The following is a 22,039-nucleotide window of genomic DNA, read 5'->3' on the forward strand; positions in this document are numbered from 1 at the left end:
TAAAGAAAAAAAAAAACATAAAAAGTTACTAATTTTAAATTACATAAAGTCAAAATAAGAAATTAACCTCACTGACTAGACTATCTTAACTTACTAAAATTATTTTCTCTTCAAAGCAGACGATTTCTATATTCTGGCCTCTATTTTAGGAAGACATATCTGTGGTAATTCCAAATGGCTATTCTCTCACACAGTCATGTTTATTGTCCAGTCTGGTGATTAACTGAAAGTAGAAAGCAGCCTGCCCCCAAAGAATAAGCAAAGAAGAGCCCTGACAATTAAAGGAAACTAAATTGTAAAACCCACCAATCCATAAAGCAACATCTGAAGAAGTTACATCTACTTTAGCATTTGACAAACGAACAAAAATTCTCAGAACGCCACTCTGCAAATCTGCTCATAAAAACTTCTTTGTTTTTGCCAGAGATGTGGTAATAGATCTCAATGAATGTGCTGCAAAACTTGGAAGAGGTTTTTTCCCCAATATTCTTATAAGCTTCTAAGTTGCCTAAATTGAACAGCTGGGATACCTGTAAGAAATCAAGTTACTTTCACCACTGGAAGTACCTTGATTTGAGAGTTCTGAGGCTAAAGAAGGTATCATATGGCCTCAGAAGAGGAACTGTAGGCACTTGACATGGCCTTACACCATGGTAAAAAAACAAAGGTTATGAGACTTTCTAGACACAGGCTCGGGGGAGCAGAACAGATCCAACTGCGGCTGGGTCACTCTGCTTCCCTCCACCACAGTGAAGCAGAGCAACCTGGCTGGGAGATGGGCGACAGCAAAGTGTAGCTGCTTGGTCGCTCTGCTTTTCGCAGCTCCCGCTGCCACGAGGGCAGGGCAGCCCAACCCCTATTGCTGCCCCGCACCAGGATCCCCGGTAAACCCCGAGATTGCGTCTCGCAGGGCAGGGGGCCTCACGTCTCTCAGGGCAGGAGGCTTCACATAAGAGCTGCGATGGGGGAAAGAAGAAGGCTGAGCAGGGACAGACTTTGAGGGAAGAGGTGAAGGGGGTGCAGTAGGGGAGGAAAGACACATGGTGGGGAAGGGGCTTGGGCAGAGGGGAGGGTGTCCCAGACCCTATACCCCACTAGGGATGGCCCTGCCAGACACTAACATTAATTTATTATACTTAAATTTAGAAGTAAGTATTGAAATAAAATAATCAGCAGCTTAATTGAACTTATGCTACATTTAGTGCATAAGTTATGAACGAAAATATAAACATTCAAATCCATATATTTCTTAATCAAAAAGCTTAAGCTTATTAAAAATAAATCAATGCAACATTCACCAGGTTCAATTTTCCAGGAACCTTAACCTTCCTCTTGCCCTTCTTTTTCAACTCATGAAATGGAGGTGAAGGAGAGGGAATGGGAAAAATGCTAAAAGTTTGTGCTTACCTATGCTGTTCATGTAGTGACTCTACTTTGGTTAAAAAATCTTTGTTCTGATCTGGTATGAAGCGGTAATTTGAAAGATATCCTGAATGATGTACTGAAGAGTTATAGTCTCCCAACTGCGCTATTAGGAAAAAACAAATGCAAAAAAAGAAGTTTCACAGATAGCCTCTATCTAGTGAAAATACCATTTACATGAATTTTCCAAAATAGCATAACCACCAAGAGAAAATATAGTTGAGAAAACCACAGGATTAAAAATTACTTCCCACTGACAATTTTATTTCATATACACAATCTTAAACAACAGCACATGAAAACATCTTTCAACATATAAGTATGCTTACCATAAATAATTTTTTGGGCTCTGATTAGCTCAACACTGTTCAATTATTTATTAATCCATATTTTTGCTTTGAATGTTATAACACTTTTCAGACCACACATTACATCAGGAGACACGTAACCATGTGAAATCTCACAGATGAAACAGAATTGTCTAAATCAGGGAAAGCAAATTGAGCCTATTTTATATATGTGTGGCCCCATTAAAGATAAAGAAACTTCAGAATAAACATTAATTTTTTGAATATGTCTTGTATTTGAAACTATAAAGAAAATATTCAAAACCCATTTTAACTACCCAGTTGTCATTTATTCATCTCCATCTTAACTGAGTGTTAATGTTTCTCCTGGTAAGCAATTTCCAATAATGTTTCTCCATGGATTTGCAACAAAAATATATGCACCAAAATAGTTTTTCCATCTTTTATTTATTTGGCTATTTTATACAAGTGCCAATAATTAAATTTTCCCACAAAGGGATGCTGAACACAACAGTAAAGTAACAAATGGCCATATTGTTCTCTAGCTATGAAATACCGGCTAGAAATTGAACAGCATATGGCCCTAACTTTGTAGTCTCAGTGCATAGACAAAATCCAAAAATATAACTCAGCCCTTCCCAGAAAATAAGTTTGACACCTTCCATCTAAAGAGCACACTTGGACAGCACGTGCGAGTTAATTTTTTTGTTGATTTGTTTTATTTCAAGCACTTATCTGCTCTTACAAGAATTATCTAGAATGAAAGTGGAATTCCAAGTACCCAACTGACTCCACAGTAGAGCTTTCATATGCCAATCAAAATTAATGAAGTGATGTGATACCATGTAAATCACTAGAACTTGAACTACTTTTCTTAGCACAGAACAGCACTCATTTTAAATCATTTAAAAGCATTACAATATTTTTAAAAATTAAAGTTTTTTGTGAATAAGCACAAGAATACAAACTAGTCTGTGTTGAAGAAATTGCACACATTTGGCTAAGTCAGACAAAACACATTTTTCTAAACAAAATGCCATTAGGTTTACAAAATATTTAAAGGCTGTGCAATATGAAGAGGCAGGTTAGCCAAATGATCAATATTTCTTCATAAATAGAACTCATAGCTAACAATTGTAGGATACCTAACACAGAGGGAACGCCGAATTTAGGAACACTGAGCAATTACGACATGAAGAAACAATGTCTACTGAGATATAAAACAGTGGTAGAATGAAAGCTGTCAGCACATGGGAAAATATAGTCTCATATCACCTTGTCAGCCCCAACTACTATCACAACACACACATTTAAATGGGAGGAAAAAAAAAAAAAGAATGGACGAACATGAAATTAAAATTTAGTTTGGTTACTATAATGTTCCTACTTATCTTTGCTCCTAAATGCCTTTGAATGCAGCTTAAATTTTAATCAAAACACTCTCTTGGCAGAAAATTTTGCATTTAAATAATGAATAGGTACACAAACTTTAACAATCTTTGCCAAATATTAACTCTTCCTTTGAAAGCAAACCATTCACTTCTATGAATTGTACCAAACTGAAAAAATTCCACATACACATTAATATAGATCCAGGCCAATACCTTGACAGATGTGCACTACTCAGGCTAAGGCTACAGAACCACAAACTTTAGAACTATTTATCCAAAATAATATAATATCAAATGGTATCAAAATAAAATATTTGTGTGTCAGACAACTGTGGTTTGATGGGAGAGTATACTTGTTTTTCCTTTCCTTTCAAACAGTTAAAGTCTTTTCAATGCCTTCCATGTAATCTTGGGCTTACAATTTTTGTTTTTTGGGCAAAGTTGAGAAGTTTTTTCAACTAATTTCAAACATCTATTAAAGCTAATGTTAAAGATATGCATAGTACACATGTTAAAGAAAAGGAGATTCTGTACATGTGAATGACAGTGCTAAAGTTGGTTTGAAACATCCTGTCAAGAAGAGACTACTGCCAAAAGTAAAACAACTCAATTTTCTCTTTCAAATGTTCATGCCTGTGTTTTTTATTGTAATTTAACATTCTCTAAAGAGAATACCAATTGTTCAGTGATTCATTATGAGTTTGGGTTCTTCTAGTTAATCTTCCAATCATGGAGACTCCTCTTATGCTCTTCCTCTCCCAAGCTAAGGACATCCTTGATGTCAGCCAGCAAAGAGGTGCAATTTAGAGTACTATTTGCATCTCTAACTCTCCAGACAACTCCCATAGTTGAAGAGATCAAACTATAATAAATGTTGTCTAGTACACATTGTAAGTGCAATCTAAAAAATCATCACACATATTTCTTATTATCCAAACAATGGAAAAGAATGAGGGTTATCTTTCCTGCCTATGGACATCTGATGTTCTATGATTCACTGTAATTTGGAAGTAACCAGGAGTATAACAAATATGAAGAAAAGAGAGCCACAAGCGAGGAAAATAATGTACCTGTTACTAGATGTGCATTGATCATTTAAAATCTGTCTGAAAAGTTGTAATGAAGAAAAACAAAACCATTCACTCAAAAAGCCATACTAAGATCAAGTATAGTAAACAAGGACAGCACATTTATTTAATGGTGGAGTGTCAAGGAATACAAAAAACACCAAATAGCCAAGTAGCAATTTCTTTAGATGAACCTTCGATGATAATATGCCTAACAAGTAGCATAGTAGTGAGAATCTTCAATGAAATAAAAAGATCTTTTACAGATATTTGAAGGCTTGAAAAATTCCTGTGTGTATGTCTACATATAGAGGATATGGATGCTTTGTGGCCCGGACCTCCAGTGTAACACTAAAAATAGTTCAGATTTCTCCAAGAATTAGTTTTGTATAAGAGAATTTCACTGCCTGGTTCAATTGCGTAATAGTTTCTCTTGGCTGCGAAAAGGCATAAGATGGTGATATACAAAATAGATTAAAAGACAGGATGGGGGCCGGATTGAAGACGAAGGACAAACAGATCTGTAATACTGGTATAGCTATATCGGTCCCAGGATATTAGAAGATAAACTAGGGGGATGAGATATTCCTTTGCTGGACCAACTTCTTTTGATAAGAGAAACACTTTCAAGCTACGCAGACCAATTCTTCAGACCAAAAGAAGAGCTCTATGTAACTTGAAATCTTGTCTCTCTCACCAGAGAATTTGGTTCAATAAAAATTACTTCACCCACCTCGTTTCGCTAAACAGATTTGTAAACAGTTTCTAGATTTGAGCAAGAAGTCCATGAATTTTCATGAATATCCATGCTCTTCAGGCTTCAGCACAAACAGACCTTTAGGGGAAAAAAGGTCCCACCAAATCAAGAATCCAATGATGCAGATGTAACCACCACCAGGTGGATTTTAAACTGGGACCTCTGAAGCAGAGTACAGGAGCCTCTACCCTCTGAGCTAAAAACCAGCTGGCTCCCAGCCCAGGCTGTAGAGGTCTCTTGATCTTAACTGTTGCTGTGGTCTAGGTACCACTTGCATTGCTCATTAACCGCACTAGGTGTGTGGGTTATACAAACATGACAAAACTATGGAGAATTAATGGGTGAGTCAGTGAATATGTTTCTCTTAGATACTTTTGAGAATTTTGTTACTCATATTCTTCTATGTGCAATTTATATCCAGCCAGCCAGCCAGCCTTTGCTCTTTACTGAAATGCAATTGAAAGATGAAATAGTCTTAAAAAAAATCTCTATGCACAAGCTCCCTTGTGACCATCTCAAAAGATTCTCTGTCTGGTGTGGATTGTTTCAGTGGCTTAATGTGAAACAATTCTTAGGCTGGAAATTTCCTTTAGGAAAAGGTAAACCTTTGGAAGAATCCCCTTTTTCTACTATTCCTAAATGTAAATATCATAAAGCCTTAGCACGCGAAGGATGTGATATAGTGTCAGTAACTTGCTGGTTGCTATGCTTGGGCCGTGGGCTCTGGATGACCCCTACTGGCCTCTGTCTGTAAGCACTGCCCAGCAGGAGGGCGCCTTGAGGGTCCTACCAGTTAAGGGAAGGGACAGAACAAAAGAAGTGAGTGTTGAGGAAAAGGGGGTCTTTGGAGGAAACCATGAAGGAGACAGACTAAGGAGGAGACTGGGAGTTTAGGGGCCCATCTCAAGGGGTCTGAGGCATCCTGGCCCTGACTCCTGTAGCCACATCACATCTATGTTGTGCTGTATCCTGGAGAAGCAATAAACCCTCTCTATTCTACTGGCTGGTGGAGCCTGTTCTTGCTGCTATGTGCATATATATGTAACCACACTTAAGTTGTGGCCCTCAGCACCTGCTGTGACTACCATTGTGACCCCTGGGGCTTCCAAAGTTGAGTAGCCCTGTCTTAAGATTTATCTTCTCTGTACACAACAGAGATCGCACAAGGAAATTGCAGCTGTAAAGTCATCATAGTCCAGCAAGAAATTGGTCAAGCTGGGCCAACCAATGGTAGTTCAAGCCAGCAACATCTTCTCCTGAAGTTTGCTATTTTATAGTCCAGAAAAGGAATGTGCTCACTTTGTGCAGTAATCATGGTTCTTCGAGATGTGTCCCGCCATGGGTGCTCTATTGTACGGGAGTGCTCTGCTGTAGGTGTTGGGTCGCCTCACTGCCCCAGATTGGAGGATTGCACAGCCATAGAAGGTTCAGCTGCACATGCACACAAGTCGCCTCGTGCCCTTCGCACCTTGTGCTTCACGTGTATAGCCTGACCCCTTCTCAGTTCCTCACGTGTGCCCGAGTATCTAGACTAGAGAAACAGAGAAAGCCTGTCCGAAGACAGAGGGGAGGAGAATGGGTAGCGGAGCACCCACGGGGACACATATTTCAAAGAACCGTCGTTACTGCACAAGGTAAGTAACTTCCTTTTCTTCTTCGAGTGATGTCCCCATGGGTGCTTCACTGTCCGTGACTTTGTAGCAGTTCTCAGTTATAACTAAAATGGCAGGCTTCAGAATCACCTAGTACTGGCAGTGGATAAGACTACTGAGGCTACTGACGTATTGTTAGACAGATTTTTAAGGATCGCATAGTGCTTCATAAAAGAATGGTCAGACCACCATGTGGCAGTTGGCAAATGTCCTGGAGGAATGCACTTTGTAGAAACACTGTGGAGGCAGAGACTGCTCTTGTAGAATGACCTCTAGTCAGAGTAAATAGAATTTTGCCCCACAGGGCGTAACATTGTGTGATGCAGGAGACAATGATGTGGGATATGCGTTGTTAAGAGTGTGGCTTGCCCGAGACAAATAATTGTTGTGAAGTGTGGAAGTCTCTAGTCCAGTCAACGTAGTACACAAAGGCTCTAGGGGGATCTAGAGTAGATAGCAGGGCCTTACGTGTGGACGAATGTGGTTTATAGTAAAATGTCTGAATAATCAGCTCTTTAATGCGGAAGTCTGACGAAACATTTGGTAGAAATGATGGATGAGTGCACAAAATAAATGGTGGAGTTAAGACAACTGTGTACGGTGGAACCACTATAAGGGTAGCCAGATCGGTGACCCTACATGCAGATGTTATTGCTAGAAGGAATATCACCTTTGCTGTCATGATGTGTAGAGGACAAGTAGCTAAAAATTCAAATAGTGGTCTTCCGGTCAATGTGTCAAGTACTAGTTGCAAGTTCCATGAGGGTGGTGGATCTTCATGGCAGGGAAAGCTTCTGAAGACCTATTAAAAAGCATCTTGTGATAGGATGAGCAAATATAGAGTATCCATGGACAGATGGGTAAAATGCATTGATAGTTCCTAAATGGATTCTCCACAAAGAGAGATTCAAATTAGACTGCTTCAGATCCACTAAGTAGTCAGATTACAGGGAGTGGAATCATGGAAGGATCCAATTGTCTCTGTTAACACCATCTGGATCTTGTCCATTTATGGAGATAGGTAGTGCAAGTAGTATTGCACCTACTGTGAAGGACTCTCTTCATTCTGCCAGAACATAGTGTTTTGGCATTCTGAAACCAGCGAGGAGCCAAGCTGTCAAGTGGAGGCTCTGAGGATTGAGGTGCAGAAGGGTGCCCTTGTCCTAGGTCAGGAGATCTGGACAACAGGGAAGGGAATGGGAGGACAAAGAGACACTGGAAAGAGAGAGAGAAACCATGTTTGCTTGGACCACGTGGGGGCTATTAAGGTTACTTGAGTGTGGTCCCTCCTGATTCTCAGAATCCAGACAGCGCGGTTGACTGTGTGTGCTTGCAGGCATTAGAGACTTCCTGGAGCTCCAGAATGTTTTTACATAATCTTCTCTTGGGGTCAGACCACCAACCTGAATAAAAAGACCTTCTAAATGTGGTCCCCAGCCTATCATTGAAACGTCAATCGTGATTTGTGCCGATGGTTGCACTAGTTGAAAAGGTACCCCTGCCAATACGCTGGCTGGGCTGGTCCACCACTTTAGAGAGGCCAGGACCTTGGGAGGGGGAAAAACAATTTTGAGGAGGTATTGCAACAAGATGTAAATGGAGGTCAGCTAATGTTGGTGGCATCACATATGAAGCTGAGCATTTTGTAACACGGGCGATATGGCCGCCACTACGTACATCAGTTGTAAGCACATAAGTACCGTAATTGATGGGCTGGTGGTAACACAAGTACCATGCTGCTAAGATCCAGTATTGTATGGAATCTGAGAGTCATAAAACGGCACAGGCCTGGATGGACTCAAGAGAAGCACCGATGAACTCTAAGGATTGTGTTGGCTGAAAAGTGGACTTTTGGTCATTGATAAGGATCGAAATAGGTCTTGTGTTACCAATATCACGTGAAGAGTCTCTTCTAAAGATGCAACCTTTATGAGGCAGTTGATAAGGTAAGGAAAGATAATCATGCCCTGCCAACGAAGAAACGCAGCAACTACAACTAGCATCTTTGAAGAGACTCGGGGCCATGGACAGGACACATGCTAGCACTTGATAGTGAAAATGCTCGGATGCTATGAAGTAGAGGAACCATCTGTGAGAGGGATGTATCATCACATGAAAGCATGCATCTTGCAGGTCAAGGGCTGCAAACCAATCTTCCTTGTTCAGACTGGAATAACAGATAGCAGGGTGACCATCTTGAATTACTGCTTTCTGAGATACTTGTTGAGCTTTCATAAATCTAGGATGAGTCTCCGTCCTCCTGTACATTTTTCCATAAGGAAGTAATTGGAGTAGGCCCCCTTTGCCCCTTCAACTGATCAGGCATTTTCTCAACAGCTCCTATGGCCAAGAGTCAGCAGACTTCTTCATGTAGAAGATCCTTGTGAGAGGGATCCCTGAAAAGGTATGAGAGAGGTGGGGAGGGTGAGGAATGTGAGATGAATGGGATGGAGTAACCAGAAAAAGTTATTTCTAAAATCCATCAATTGGCAGCCCACTGATGGTAGAATGGGCGCAAGCAATGGTGATTCTGGAGATGGATGTGGAAGAGGTTGTGCAGGCCCTTGACCAGGACTTCAGACGTGATGCTTGCTATTATGGGAAGCAAAAGGGCAGTTTTTCTGTTGCCTTTTCCTCTAAATTCTCTGTCTGGAGCAACCTTGCCTGAATGATTGAGGTACAAAAGGAGCACTTAAGAACATAAGAATGGCCGCACTGGGTCAGACCAAAGGTCCATTTAGCCCAGTAGCCTGTCTGCCGACAGTGGCCAGCACCAGGTGCCCCAGAGGGGGTGGACCGAAGACAATGATCAAGCAATTTGTCTCGTGCCATCCATCTCCAGCCTCTGACAAACAGAGGCCAGGGACACCATTCGTATCTCCTGGCTAATAGCCTTTTATGGACCTAACCTCCATGAAAACTCTCTTTTTAAACTCTGTTATAGTTCTAACCTTCACAGCCTCCTCTGGCAATAAGTTCCACAGGTTGACTATGCGCTGTGTGAAGAACTTTCACTTATTAATTTTAAACCTGTTACCCATTAATTTCATTTGGTGTCCTCTAGTCCTTATACTGTATTATATACTTAGACGATAAAGTCATTGCGGAGAAACTAAATTAATTCTTTGCTTCAGTCTTCAAGGCTGAGGATGTTAAGGAGATTCTCAAACCTGACCCGTCCTTTGTAGGTGACAAATCTGAGGACTTGTCACAGACTAAAGTGTCATTGGAGGAGGTTTTGGAATTAATTGATAAACTTAACAGTAACAAGTCACCGGAACCAGATGGCATTCACCCAAGAGTTCTGAAAGAACTCAAATGTGAAATTGCAGAACTATTAACTATGGTTTGTAACCGATCCTTTAAATCGGTTTCTGTACCCAATGACTGGAAGATAGCTAATTTAATGCCAGTATTTAAAAAGGGCTCTAGAGGCGATCCTGGCAATTACAGACCTGTAAGTCTAAAGTCAGTACCGGGCAAAGTAGTTGAAACAATAGTGAAGAATAAAATTGTCACGCACATAGAAGAACATAATTTGTTGAGCAAAAGTCACAGTTTCTGTAAAGGGAAATCATGTCTTACTAATCTATTAGAGTTCTTTGAAGGGGTCAACAAACATGTGGACGGGGGATCCAGTAGATATAATATACTTAAGATTTCCAGAAAGGCTTTGACAAGGTCCCTCACCAAAGGCTCTTACATAAATTAAGTTGTCATAGGGAAAGAGGGAAGATCCTTTCATGGACTGAGAACTGGCTAAAAGACAGGAAACAAAGGGTAGGAATAAATGGTAAATTTTCAGAATGGAGAAGGGTAACTAGTGGTGTTCTCCAAGGGTCAGTCCTAGGACCAATCCTATTCAACTTATTTATAAATGATCTGGAGAAAGGGGTAAACAGTGAAGAGGCAAAGTTTGCAGATGATACTAAACTGCTCAGAGTAGTTAAGATCAAAGCAGACTGTGAAGAACTTCAAAAAGATCTCACAAAACTAAGTGATTTGGCAACAAAATGACAAATGAAATGTAATGTGGATAAATATAAAGTAATGCACATTAGAAAAAATAACCCCAACTACAGTAATTCCTCATTTAACACTAAAGATACATTTCTGAAAATGTTCATGCTAAGCGAAAACGTGCTATGCGGGGTCAATTTTCCCATTAAAAATAACGGAAAAAGTGGTGGTTGAGTTTCAGGTGGTGGTGGCAGCAAAGTCATTTTTTTTGTTGGCGCTGGGTCATCAACGACAACATTAGATATCTAGCAACACAAGATAACTAGCAACACAAGTCACCGCAGTTTGTTAAAACACAAAGAAACACGTGAGTGAGCGGAGAAGCGCTGTGACCAAGTGTAATTATCCGCTCATGCATATTACCGCTGTTTTCACCAAATTATACCGCTGTGCAAAGCAGTCCACCACTTGATTATTTTTGTGTTATTTCGGGGACAGTCATGTTATTTAAAAAAAAAAATCATGCTATTGCAAAAGCATGTTAAGCGGGCATGTGTTAAATGAGTAATTACTGTATAACATATAATATGATGGGGGCTAATTTAGCTACAGATAATCAGGAAAGAGATCTTGGAGTCATCGTGAATAGTTCTCTGAAGATGTCCACGCAGTGTGCAGCAGCAGTCAAAAAACAAACAGGATGCTAGGAATCATTAAAAAAGGGACAGAGAATAAGACGGAGAATATCTTATTGCCCTTATATAAATCCATGGTACGTCCACATCTGGAATACTGCGTACAGATGCAGTCTCCTCATCTCAAAAAAGATATACTGGCATTAGAAAAGGTTCAGAGAAGGACAACTAAAAAGAACGGGTCCCATATGAGGAGAGATTAAAGAGACTGGGACTTTTCAGCTTGGAAAAAAGAGGAGACCAAGGAGGGATATGATAGAGGTATATAAAATCATGAGTGGTGTGGAGAAAGTGAATGAGGAAAAGTTATTTACTTATTCCCACAATATAAAAACTAGGGGTCACCAAATGAAATTAAGAGGCAGCAGGTTAAAAACAAACAGAAGGAAGTTTTTCTTCACTCAGTGCATAGTCATCCTGTGGAACTCCTTGCCTGAGGAGGCTGTGAAGGCTAGGACTATACAAGGGTTTAAAAGAAAACTTCCATGAATTTATCTAGCTAAGTCCATTAATGGCTATTAGCCAGGATGGGTAAGGAATGGAGTCCCTAGCCTCTGTTTGTCAGAGGGTGGAAATGGATGGCAGGAGAGAGATGGCTTGATCATTACCTGTTCAATTCACTCCCTCTGGGATACCTGGCATTGGCCACTGTCAGCAGACAGGGTACTGGGCTGGATGGACCTTTGGTCTAACCCAGTATGGCCATTCTTATGGGCGTCTGCCATATTTTGTCTGCAGTTTCCATGATGGCCTCATCAATGGGAGGCAATATCTTTGATTTTTGTGTTGGCTGAAGATTTTTAAGAAGTCAATGTGGTTTCTCGCTGACCTCTGCAAGTAATACCTGTTAGGTTGTGGGTACTCTTTTAAACAGCTCCTGAAATTGTTTGAGGCTGTCAACAAGGGAGACAATCGCCAGGTATGACAGCCTCATCTGGAGACAATGAGGTTTGATCTGTAGGAGACATATTCGGGTGTTGAATTTCCTCCTCCTTCTCCGCTTTTCAATGAGGTGCCACAGATGAAGTGCAAGAATGTGGTGACATAGGTGGTTGCCTGGAAGGTGGTGTAAGAGAAGCACAGGAATAATTTTGAGAGACTGAGCACCAACAGCATGGTGACCAATGGCAGCAATGTCTTGGGAGATTGACGGGAAGTGGTATGAGCATGGGTACCTGTATCTGTTGTAATATAACCTGGTCAGAGAAAAGTGTCTAGGAGGAGAGAAGACACTTATGCACTCCTGAAGGACACTGCGAACTGACAGCAGCAGGGATCGCAGAGATCTGATCGAACCTCTGGATTAGGGGTGAGGAACTGCAGGCCCGGGGGCTGGATGTGGCCTCTGACTTTCCTGGGTCCAGTCCCCAAAGTTCAGTGTCCCACCCCCCCAACATTAGGAAGCCCACACTGGTGCTCCAGCTCCCCGCTGCCTCCACTATGGAGCTGGAGCACACAAAATCTACTAGGTTGGGCCCCTGTAGGCTCTGGTGTGCAAAGGAAATATGAGAAGTGTCTTTCTCCTTCTCAGTTAGGTGGTCAGTCAGTGCGGGTTTTTCTTTTCATTTATGTGTGTCCCCTGACTGATTTCTTTTGTGGGTCAGTGATCCATGACCCAAAAAAGTTCCCCAGTAAGGATGTTAAATCTTGGTTAACTGAAGAGTCGAGTAAAAGAACTGTTACTTACCTGTAACTGTTGTTCTTCGAGATGTGTTGCTCATGTCCATTCGAAGTAGGTGTGCGCGCCGCGTGCACCACGTCTTCCGGAGCGTTTTCCCTAGCGCCCTAGTGCCGGCGTACCCGTAGCGCCGGCGGGGCGCCCCCTGGAGTGGCGCCGCCATGGCGGGGCATAAGTACCGCTGCTGACGCTGACCCACCTCAGTTCCTTCTTGCCGGATACTCCGACGAAGGAGAGGCAGGGAGGGAGTCGAATGGACATGAGCAACACATCTTGAAGAACAACAGTTACAGGTAAGTAACCGTTCTTTTCTTCGAGTGGTTGCTCATGTCCATTCGAAGTAGGTGACTATCAAGCTAACCCCATGGAGGAGGGGTCGGAACAATCATAGCACCAAAGTCATAAAGGAAGGTGAATAATAAACAGATTTATTTGAACAATTAAACCGTGACAAGTCACCAACCCAGAACAAAGACAACCAGATCTATATATTTACATCACAGATTCGAGGACTGCAGAGCCCACCCTTGCATCCTCCCTGGCCTGTTGAGGTAGCGCATAATGTGTTGCAAACGTGTGAAGGGAAGACCAGGTGGCTGCCCTGCAAATTTCTGTGATAGATACTTGGGCACCAAAAGCTACCGAGGACGCCTGCGCTCTGGTAGAGTGTGCCTTCACCCTGGCTGGGGTTTTACCAGCCAGTTGATAACACTCTGCTATACACTGCACCACCCATCTTGATAACCTTTGCGTAGAAATAGGTGAACCTTTCCCCTTATCCCCAAATGCAACGAACAATTGTTGGGATTTACGGAAGGGCTTGGTTCGGTCAATATAGAATGCCAGCGCACGCTTGGCATCCAGGGAGTGTAGAACACCCTCCTTACGGGATACGTGTGGTTTAGGGAAGAACACCAGTAGGTAAATCTCCTGAGACAGGTGAAAGGGAGAAACCACCTTCGGAAGGAAGGCTGGATGAGGCTATAGCCTCACGTTATCATGTGAAAAAACAAGGTAGGGCGGTTCTATAGTCAACGCCCTTAGCTCTGATACCCTTCTAGCAAACGTAATGGCTACTATGAAAGCAACCTTCAATGAAAGGTGCTTCAGTGAACACGTAGCCAAAGGCTCGAAAGGAGGGGACATAAGCCTGTGAAGGACCAGGCTGAGGTTCCACTCAGGGTATGGAGCCCTCCCCGAGGGGTACAATTTCTCCAAACCAGTAAGAAACCTTTTAACCACCTGGTTAGAAAAAAGAGAGGCTCCTGCCATACCAACATGGAAGGCGGAGAGAGATGCCACATGGACTTTAATAGAAGAAAAGGACAGGCCAGTATAATGGAGTTGAAAGAGATAGTCGAGAATAGTTGGAATAGGGGTTGTACTCCTCTCTGGGACGCCCAAGACGAGAAGCGCCGCCACTTGGCAGCGTACGACCATCTAGTAGAGGGCTTCCTGCTGCTAAAGAGCACCATCTGTACTTGTCGGGAACATTCCCTTTCTGGTTGGTTCAACCACGGATAAACCAGGCCATTAGGTGAAGAGACCGGAGATCCGGGTAAACCATTACCCCTCCACCCCCATCCCAAGGTTGGGTTAGCAGATCCCGAACTGGAGAGAGTGCTATAGGGTCTTGGGTCAGCATGTCCACCAGGATGGGGAACCAGAACTGCCTGGGCCACCTGGGTGCTATGAGGATGATCGAGGACCTGAAAGTTCTTGCTCTGGTCAATACCCTGGAAATTAGTGGAAATGGGGGAAAAGCATAGAGAATGCCTTTTGGCCACACAGTCGTCAGGGCATCCCCCAGGGAATATTTCCCCAGCATTGCGTGCCAAGACAAACAGGTCTAGGTGGGGATAGCCCCACCTGCGGAAAACCTGGCTGAGGACAGAGTCCTTGAGCGACCGCTCGTGGGCTCCAAAGGATCTGCTCAGTGTGTCTGCAAGTAGGTTTTTGCACCCGGGTAGGTACTCTGCCTGAGGCGTGATATTGTGCGTGACACACAGATGCCATAGACGCAGGGCCTCCTTGCATAGGGGTGGCGAATGTGCCCCACCCTGCTTGTTGAGGTAGAAAACCGCTGCAGTGTTGTCCATATGTACCAGAATGGAGCGGTGGGAGAGCCTCGGCAGGAATGCTTCGCAGGCCCTCCTCACCGCCCGCAGTTCCTGGACATTGATGTGCAGGGACCGTTCGGAAAGGGACCAGAGGCCCTGAGTTCTGTGGCACCCGAGGTGTGCACTCCATCCCAGGTCGGACGCATTGATGACCAGCGTCAGCGAGGGGGGAGGGGAGTTGAAAGGAACCCCGCTGCGCACCACGGATTCCTGGGTCCACCAGAGTAGGGAGTCCAGAATGTCCAGGGGCACTGAGACTATGGAGTCCCACAGACCCTTGGACTGGCAGAAAGCCTTCGCCAACCACTCCTGCAGAGGTCTCATCCTCATCCTGGCATGTCGCACCGTGTAAGTGCATGCCGCCATATGGCCCAGGAGCCTGGAGCAGACTCGAGGTGCCGTGATGGGGGACCGAGTTAGCTCTGAGATCAGCTCCACTATGGAGAGGAACCTGCTGTGGGGGAGGAACACTCTTGCCACCTTTGCATCGAGGAGGACGCCCACAAACTCTATGCTCTGGGAGGGGGTCAGGGATGACTTCGACATTTATCATGAGCCCTAACCTTAGGAAGAGAGCTCTTATGAGTGATACGTGAGCTTCTACCTGCTCGTACAAGCGACCTCGGATTAACCAATCGTCGAGGTACGGGAACACGTGTACCCCTTGATTGCGCAGAAAGGCGGCAACCACAGCCATACATTTTGTGAATACCCTTGGTGCAGTACATAACCCAAAGGGGAGTACCGTAAACTGAAAATGGTAACGGCACACCATAAACCGGAGGAACCTCCTGTGACCGGGCCTGATAGCCACATGGAAGTAGGCGTCCTTTAGATCGAGAGTCGCGTACCAGTCGCCCAGTTGTAGCACTGGGATGACCGAGGCTAAAGTCACCATTCTGAACTTGTATTTTACAACCGCCTTGTTTAAGTATCGAAGGTCCAGGATAGGACGAACTCCCCCTTTTGGTTTTGGGACGACAAAATAATGGGAGTAGAACCCCTTGCCCCGCAGATGCGGGGGGACCCTTTCTATTGCTCCTTTTTCGAGGAGTGCCCCCACTTCCTGAAACAGGATGTGTTCGTGAGGGGTGTCCCTTATTAGGGACAGGGTAGGGGGTTTTGAAGGCGGTGGGCCCAGGAACGGGATAGAATAGCCCATATGTACAATGTTCAGGACCCAGGCATCTGATGTTATCCGGGCCCACGCCTGGGCAAAACGGGAAAGCTGGGCCCCAAACGGGGGGGGCCAGGGTGGCAGACTGGTATGGGACTCTCGAATACCATGTCAAAACTGGGGCTTGCCCTGATTGGAAGGTCCGTGGGGACCTGCCCACTGGGAATCTGACCTGGGGCGACGATGTCGACCCCTAGGCCCTTGAGGGTGCGCAGCCACCCCGGAACCTCCACCGGAGGCCCGGGAGCGGCACCTCCAGAAATCCCCATGGGGGACCTGGGGCTGCACTCTACCCTGCTGCCTATACGGCAGTTGTCGCCGCTGCGTGGCTGGAGTATGTATGCCTAAGGACTTCAAAGTTGACCTAGTGTTCTTTAGGGTATGGAGCCTGTAATCGGTGTGCTCCGAGAACAAGGCCTTCCCTTCAAAGGGCAAGTCCTGGATGGTATGCTGCACGTCCAAGGGAATCCCCGAGACGTGGAGCCACGCCCCACGGTGCATAACGACACCAGTCGCCATGGTGCGGGCTGCCGAGTCCACAGTGTCCAATGCCGCTTGGAGGGCAGTTCGTGTAATGACTTTACCCTCGGAAGCCATAGCTGCAAACTCCTGGCGGTCCTCCATCGGGAGTCAGTCTCTAAATTTTTTGACCACCTGCCAGGTGTTGAAAGCGTACCTGCTCAGCATCGCCTGTTGGTTAGCGATATGGAGCTGCAGAGCACCCGTAACGTAGACCTTGCGGCCCAGTAAGTCCAGCTTCTTAGGCTCCTTTGCCTTTGGAGAAGGCCCGGGCTGCTGAAGCCTTTCTTTTTGGGCCGCGGCCTGTAAGACCAATGATCCTGGGATGGGCTGGGAGTAAAGAAATTCATGACCCGACTGCGGGATGAAATAATGCCTTTCTACCCCTTTTTGGGTAGGAGTCAGAGTTGCTGGCGTTTGCCACAGGGCATTGGTAATCTTTGAAACAGTTTTATTGAGCGGTAGAGCGAAACGCGCAGGGGTGTCCTCAGTGAGGATGTCTACCATTGGATCGGTATCCTCAATTATGGGCTCAACCGGAACAGCCAGGTTGAAAGCCATGCGCCGCAGGAGGTCCTCATGTACTCTGGCATCCATTGATGGTAGCCCAGGCGCTGGGTCTGCCAGCGCCTCATCGGGGGACGACGACGACTCCTGAATCAACAGGGGAGCGGTCATGACCAACTGCGGGGCCGGTTGGACGGTCTGAGCTTCCAGAGTGCCTGTCTCCGGTACTGGTGGTTGCGGTGCCGCAGGATCTTGTTGCGGAACTCAAAGGGGGGAAGGAGGCGCCCTAGACAGGGACGCAGAGGGGCGGGAACGGTGCCCTGAAGCCTCCGACCCCATAGATGGTGGCGGTTGGCCCTGCCACTGATGATAGGCCCAGGGAGTCCAAAAGGGCCACTGCGGATGAGGGGGCCACATCTGCTGGTTGTGGTCCCTCCGGTGTCTGGATCTGGACCTGTGGGTCGAGGATGCTCCCGAGGACCCCGACCGAATCGACACCGTGTCCGAGTCTGAAGAGTAATCGGATTCCGGCCAAGGGGGAGCCGACGAGGAGTGCGGTGCAAACTTGGCCATCGACTCCGGTTTGCCCGCATGGGCCCGGCGAGGACGTGCCGTCTGCGGTACCGGGGAACCCATGACCGGTGCCGTAAGGGCTGCTGATAACTGCGGCACCAGGGGACCCAGACCCGGTGCGGTGAACTCCGCCGAGTGTGAAGCAGTCAACTGTGGCACGGGGTGCCCAGGCCCTTTGCCGGTTGCACCGTCAGTAACTGTGGCACCGGGGTAACCAAGCCCAGTGCCGTTTGTGACGCCACCATCTGCAGCACCGAGGTGCTCAGGGTCGGTGCCGGCTGCAACGTGTGTGGCACCGGGGTGCATAGGTCCGGTGCCAAGTGCGTAGCGTGAAGTTGCGGCACCGGGATGCCCAGGTCCGGTGCCGGCTGCGTCGCCAGTAACTACGGCACCGAGGTGCTCAGGCTCGGTGTTGGTTGCGATGCCTGGAGTTGCGGCACCGGGGTGCCTAGGCCCGGTGCTGAGTGCGACGTGAGAAGCTGCGGTACCGGGGTGCCCATGCCCGGTGCCGATTGCGTCGACTGGAGCTCCGGTACCGGGATGCTCAGGCCCGGTGCCGATTGTGTGGCCAGCAGCTGCGGCACCGAGGTGCTCAGGCTCGATGCCAACTGAGTCATGCCCGACTGAAACGGTACCGGGGTGCCCAGGCCCGGTGCAGGGGTAGACCACTGGGTCGATGACGGTGCCGATGACGGCACGGAGACGGACGCCAACTCCTGGGAGACCACATGGTCATGGGGGTATGGCGCCGGTACGGCCAAGCAGGGCTCTGGCAACGTGGAGAGCAACAACCTGCCATGGCTCGAAGCTCCCTGAGAATGACGGTTCGACGTCGTGAAGGGTGCAGTAGTAGTAGCGGGAGCCGACCACACCGGGGTTGGTCCCGACACATAAGCCACCATAGCATGCCTACCCGGGCCATGCATGGGCAACGGCGGTGCCCTCCGAGCTTCCAACGGGGGCGACCTCGACCCGTCCGACGACGGCGGGGAGGTTTTAAGACTGATTAGGTCCTGCGCCGCTTCAAAGGTGTCCGGCGTAGATGGACGATGAGAAGGCAGGCGACCAGGGCTCACCAGACCCCCTCGGTGCCAACGGTGCACCGGAGGGGAAACACGCACCGGTGAACTGCCAGTGCGGTGTCCAGCCGATGTTGGATTTTTAGAAGGAGACCTGCCCCGGGACTTCTTCACCCTCTTAGATGGTGTAGAGTGAGACCGGTGCCGGGATCTTGACATCGAAGCCCGGTGCCGGTGTGCGGCCTCACTCGTGGAGGCCGGTGCGCTGTGCACCGCAGGCTGGTCCGGCAGTACAGGTTGAAGCGCCCTCTCCATGAGGAGAAGCTTCAAGCGGGAAACTCTTTCTTTCCTCGTACGGGGCTTGAAAGACTTGCAGATTTTGCAGGCAATTGCCAGATGAGCCTCACCCAGACACTTAAGGCAGCTGTCATGTGGGTCGCCCCTGGGCATAAACTTCCTGCAGTTGGCGCACGCCTTGAAGCCTTGCGGCCCTGGCATTCCTTACCCGCAAGGGGGGGAAGAAGCAAAAAACAAAAAACCTAACTAACTACACCAACTATTTACAATGTGAGAAACGGGAACCATTAACTATCTAAGCCTAACAGATAGAGAGAGAGACACGCTCCAACGACCGACATGGCGGTAAGAAGGAACTGAGGTGGGGCAGCTCTGGCAGGGGGTACTTATGCCCCGCCATGGCAGCGCCACTCCAGGGGGCTCCCCGCCGGCGCTACAGGTACCGCTAGGGAAAACGCTCCGGAAGACGTGGTGCACGCGGCACGCACACCTACTTCGAATGGACATGAGCAACCACTCGAAGAACCACCTCATTAATTCTTACTGGTTAGTCTATTATTCTATAGTCCCTGGGGTCGGGGCGAGCAGCTACGGCGCTCCAGCCTCCCTCCCGAGTAGACCCCTGCCCACTTTGTGCTGCTGCTGCTACTATATCAGGGTATGTCTACACTACAGCACTAATTCCAACTAAGCTAATTCAAATTAGTGCATCTAGACTTAAAAACTAGTTCGAATTAGCGTTTTGCTAATTCAAACTAGCATGTCCATACTGAGTGGACCCTGAACTGAGATTAAGGATGGCCGGAAGCAGTGCCGGCAGGGCATCAGATTAGGATTTAAGAGTGTGGAACTGCTGCCTCAGGCTAGCTGAGGGCTGTGCTTAAAGGGACCCGACCCCCACCCCGGACAGACAGTTCTCAGGGGTTCCCCGCTTGCAAAGCAGTCCTGGCTTGGAGTGACCTGAGTGCCCACACTCGGCACATCACAGCACTTGACCATCAGCACTTGCCGCAGGCTGCCATCCGGAGGGGGGGGGGTTCAATCAAGGGGCTTCAGGAGAGTTTCCAACCCGAGGAGCCCGCAGAGCCAGCCCAGTCCTCACCATCAGGGGCTCGTACCCCATTCCTCCCTCACCTCCTTCCACTTACCCCTCCCTAAACCCCCTTCCTGATGTTCAAAATAAAGGACACGTGTGTTCAAAAATAGAAACTCTCTTTATTGAACAAAACTGGGGGAGACTGGGAAAAGAAGGTGGGAGAGGGGAAGAGAGAGGGTGGGAGAGGGGAGGGCAACTAAAATGATCAGGGGTTTGGAACAGGTCCCATATGAAGAGAGGCTAAAGAGACTGGGACTTTTCAGCTTAGAAAAGAGGAGACTGAGGGGGGATATGATAGAGGTCTATAAAAGTACGAGTCATGTGGACAGGGTGCATAAAGAAAAGTTCTCCATTAGTTCCCATAATAGAAGGACTAGAGGACACCAAATGAAATGAATGGGTAGCAGGCTTCAAACTAACAACAGAAAGTTCTTCTTCACAAAGCAAATAGTCAACCTGTGGAACTTCTTTCTGCAGGAGGCTGTGAAGGCTACAACTAGAACAGAGTTTAAAGAGAAGTGAGATAAAGTCATGGAGGTTGGGTCCATGGAGTGCTATTAGCCAGGGGTGTAGCACCTTTGATGCCCTGGGAACACAGGTTTGCTGCCTGTCCCTGACTCTACCATAAACAGAAACCAGACAGTAAATGGGCTAGCTGACGACCCGGGGCCTCCCGTCGCCCTGATGGCTAGTACCAGTAATTGACATGCCTGCACTGTCCCAGAGAGGAATCTTCGCCCATCACATACCAGAGGTGCCCATTGTCTGCATTTTCCCAGGTGTAAATTATGCTTTGCACCCTTCGTGGGAAACTTGGCATTCAAAGCCATTTTTCCTAATTGGCCACTTGAAACCAGGAAGAAGCCTACATGACCCAAGGGGTATAAAAGAGGTTCAGCAGCCCACCCCATTTGAGCTCCAATCATCTATACCTGCTGGCAGGTATTGATTGTCTCCCGAGGTCTGTGGGACGCCCAACCTCGCCCTACTTCTTCCCGAGGGATTGAGAGAAAGACGCTGGCCACGCCAAGTCTGGAACGCAGGGGTGAGAATATATTCCTGCTAGGTGTCTATTTTGCATGCATTTAATAAGAGCTCAGAGAACCAAAAGGGTTTCATGGTACCTGTAAGTGACTTCTTAGTGTAATTTCTGTCCTGTCCTCTGTAGTGGCTGTGTTATCTGTAACACAGCAGTAGCATTTAACAACTAAGTTTACCCTGTAACAATAAAATAGTAACTGTTTAAGCTTTAACCTGACTCCTTCAGTTGCTGTAACAGAACCAAGCACAATTTAAAAGAACCTCAGCCGGTCATAAGGGACTCACTGCCCTGACCGTCGGCTGACAAGGGGGTAGGAATGGTGTCCCTGGCCTCTATTTGTGGAAGGCTGGAGATGGATGGCACGAGACAAATGGCTTGGTCATTGTCTTCGGTCCATCCCCTCCGGGGTACCTAGTGTTGGCCGCTGTCGGCAAACAGACTACTGGGCTAGATGGACCTTTGGTCTGACCCAGTACGGCCATTCTAAGCTCAGGGCTCAGGGTCGGGGGTCTCAGTGGACCACCTTGATTTTCATGCCAACCTGCTCCTGGGTGGCCAGGCTGGCAGCTCTCCTGCCCTAGACGGCCACTTTCCTGTGCCTAGTGCGGAGGTCGTGGATGAGATCCACGATGTCTGCACTAGACCAGGAAGGTGCCCGCCTCTTGCAGACCTGGGCATGCTCCCAGGAGCCGCCAGCCTGGTCCCGGGAAGAGGCGGAGGGCTAGGTGGTAGCGGGTGGCCGGCTCGAGCCGTGCCAGT

The 22,039-nt window shown here is 47.0% G+C and overlaps 1 protein-coding gene across 3 annotated transcripts in view; it reads right to left on the minus strand.

Annotated features, from left to right (window-relative positions):
- Positions 1-22,039, minus strand: part of PTPN3 (protein tyrosine phosphatase non-receptor type 3) — a 316,623-nt gene that overhangs the window by 151,443 nt on the left and 143,141 nt on the right. For 2 of the 3 annotated variants that reach the window (XM_006135940.5, XM_075921606.2), the window contains exon 8: positions 1,408-1,528. In XM_006135940.5, coding sequence (XP_006136002.2) covers positions 1,408-1,528 — 121 coding nt within the window. The remainder of the gene's footprint in view (positions 1-1,407; positions 1,529-22,039) is intronic. The other variant, XM_075921609.2, reaches the window with a different exon arrangement.

Source organism: Pelodiscus sinensis, chromosome 2 (genome assembly GCF_052426305.1).
Source record: "Pelodiscus sinensis isolate ZL-2025 chromosome 2, ASM5242630v1, whole genome shotgun sequence".
NCBI classification, from domain to species: Eukaryota; Metazoa; Chordata; order Testudines; family Trionychidae; genus Pelodiscus; species Pelodiscus sinensis.